The 2,083-nt window shown below is 41.7% G+C and overlaps 1 protein-coding gene across 3 annotated transcripts in view; it reads right to left on the bottom strand.

Annotated features, from left to right (window-relative positions):
* NTRK2 (neurotrophic receptor tyrosine kinase 2) overlaps window positions 1-2,083 on the bottom strand; it is a 197,697-nt gene that overhangs the window by 158,136 nt on the left and 37,478 nt on the right. For all 3 annotated transcript variants that reach the window (XM_019610543.2, XM_019610542.2, XM_019610540.2), the window contains one exon: window positions 715-814. In XM_019610543.2, the coding sequence (XP_019466088.1) occupies window positions 715-814 (100 nt within the window). The remainder of the gene's footprint in view (window positions 1-714; window positions 815-2,083) is intronic.

The raw sequence follows: 2,083 nt of genomic DNA, 5'->3' as shown, positions 1-2,083 counted from the left end.
TTTTTTTTTTTGGATTATAGTTCTACCAATATCTCCAAATTATGTTTGATGAGATCAGTAAAATAATACAGTAATGGAGTTATAGCCCTTTGTACACCCATGTTACACATCCTTCCATAAAGCTGTAAAATTAAAAAAATGAGTAATGGAAGAGCTGAGATGTCTCCCTCAAAAAAGGACTTGACCACTTGCCATCCTCTCCAGCTGCCACTTACCAATATTCACACAGAAGCTCACAAAAATGCATCCGTCAGACAGTCCTGTAAAACAGCAGGCACTGCAAATGCACCTTCTACTCTTGCCATTGTTTTTCTTCACATCTATTACCTTAAGGCAACATTTGCAGTACGCTTTTATACAGCATAGATTCTCATCAAATATTTGTAATCTAAGTCATATCAAAATAAATTTCCTACATTCTTCCTCCCTACACTGACTCAATATTTTATTCCAGGAGGTGTTGTACGTGGCTATTCAGTAGAATGGAAAGAAATGGTATTAGTCATAAGAAAAAAAGAGTAGAACAGCTTTATCCAAAATTCTGTATTCCCACCTGCATCTGTCTTTGCCTTTACTTACCTGATGAATGAATGAGACACTAATTGTGATGGCCATTCATTTGGTTATCTCAACTGTTCTAGGTGCAGAAGCTTAATGTGTAAGCTTATACAATCCACAGCTATTATGGAAGGCATAAAAAACAACACTGCTTACCTTTCATCCCAAACTTAGAGTGTCTTCCAAACTTCAGAATAATGAGCATTATTACTAAGCCAGTGCACACCAGTGCTGCAATTCCCACCACAACGTACACCTATAAAAAGAGGACACAAACAGGTCTATTTGTTTTGCTCTCATGAACTATCTTCAAAGACATTCATCTTTATTAACCCAGTTATTAAGAGATTCATTTCAAACAGGAGATATTTGCACTCAGATCAAAAACAACAGAAAACATTACTTGTTGAGGTTTCTTCCACCCTATGGAGACTAAAGATTCAGAAAACTTCTGAGAACCACCTTTTCAACATTCTACATGTTCAAGGCAGGAAAGGGACACAGAGTGGCATGTTACAGGAAAGGAAAAAAGTAAAACGCCAGAAAAAAGCTGCATCCAGTTTTGAAGCCCTAGCATAGGAAGGACAAGGAGCTGCTGGAGGAGGAGGAAGAATGAAGATGATCAGAGGGCTGGAGCACCTGCCCTGCATGAACAAGCTGAGAGAGCTGGGGCTCTTCAGCCTGGAGAAGAGAATGTCCAAGAAGACCTTACAGCAGCCTTCCAATACCTGAAATGGGCCTACAGAAAAACTAGAGAGGGACTTCTTATAAAAGTAGGTAGCGGCAGGACAAAAAGAATGGTTTTAAACTGAAAAAGAGTAGATTTAGACTAGATAATAAGAAGAAATTTGTAGAAATTTGTTACTGTGAGGATAGTGAAACACTGGAAGAGGTTGGCCAGTGAGGTTGTGGATGCTCCCTCCCTGAATGCATTCAAGGCCAGGCTGGATGGGGCCTTGTATGATCTGGTCTAGAGGGAGGTGTTCCTGCCTATAGGAATGGGGTTGGAACTAGATAATTATAAAGATCCCTTCAAGCCCAAACCATTCTATGATTCTGTGATTTACTGTGAGAGTGGTTGAACACTACCACAGATTGCCCAAGTGGAACCTCCAACCATGGAGATATAAAAACAGAGACCTGCAACTGCTGTTGCCAGCCCCAGTTTGAGCCTGTGGGTTAGGAAAACAGACAATTTTCAGAAGTCCCTTCCAGTATCAGTCACTCAGTGGTTCTACTCTCAGAGGAGATAAGAGTGCCTGAGATCCTCCCAGTATTTCAGCGCAGTCTATCACCATGAAGCATTCACTGAGACAACACCAGCCGGCAGACCTTCCTTTCCTGCCTATCCCCAGATCACAGGTGGCTCCCTGAGCCTGCTACTGTGCAGGGTGACTAGTGTTGGCTGTTCACCTGCTGCTCTTCTCTAGCAGCTCAGGAGGACAGCATGAGATGCAAGGATACAAGAGAGGAGACCCACCAACACAGCTGCATGTGCTGAAGTCAAATACAAGTGTTCTTATTA

The sequence above is a fragment of the Meleagris gallopavo genome, chromosome Z (genome assembly GCF_000146605.3).
Source record: "Meleagris gallopavo isolate NT-WF06-2002-E0010 breed Aviagen turkey brand Nicholas breeding stock chromosome Z, Turkey_5.1, whole genome shotgun sequence".
NCBI lineage: Eukaryota > Metazoa > Chordata > Aves > Galliformes > Phasianidae > Meleagris > Meleagris gallopavo.
The sequence above is the reverse complement of the archived record's forward strand: the minus strand, read 5'-3'. Positions and strand labels throughout refer to the sequence as shown.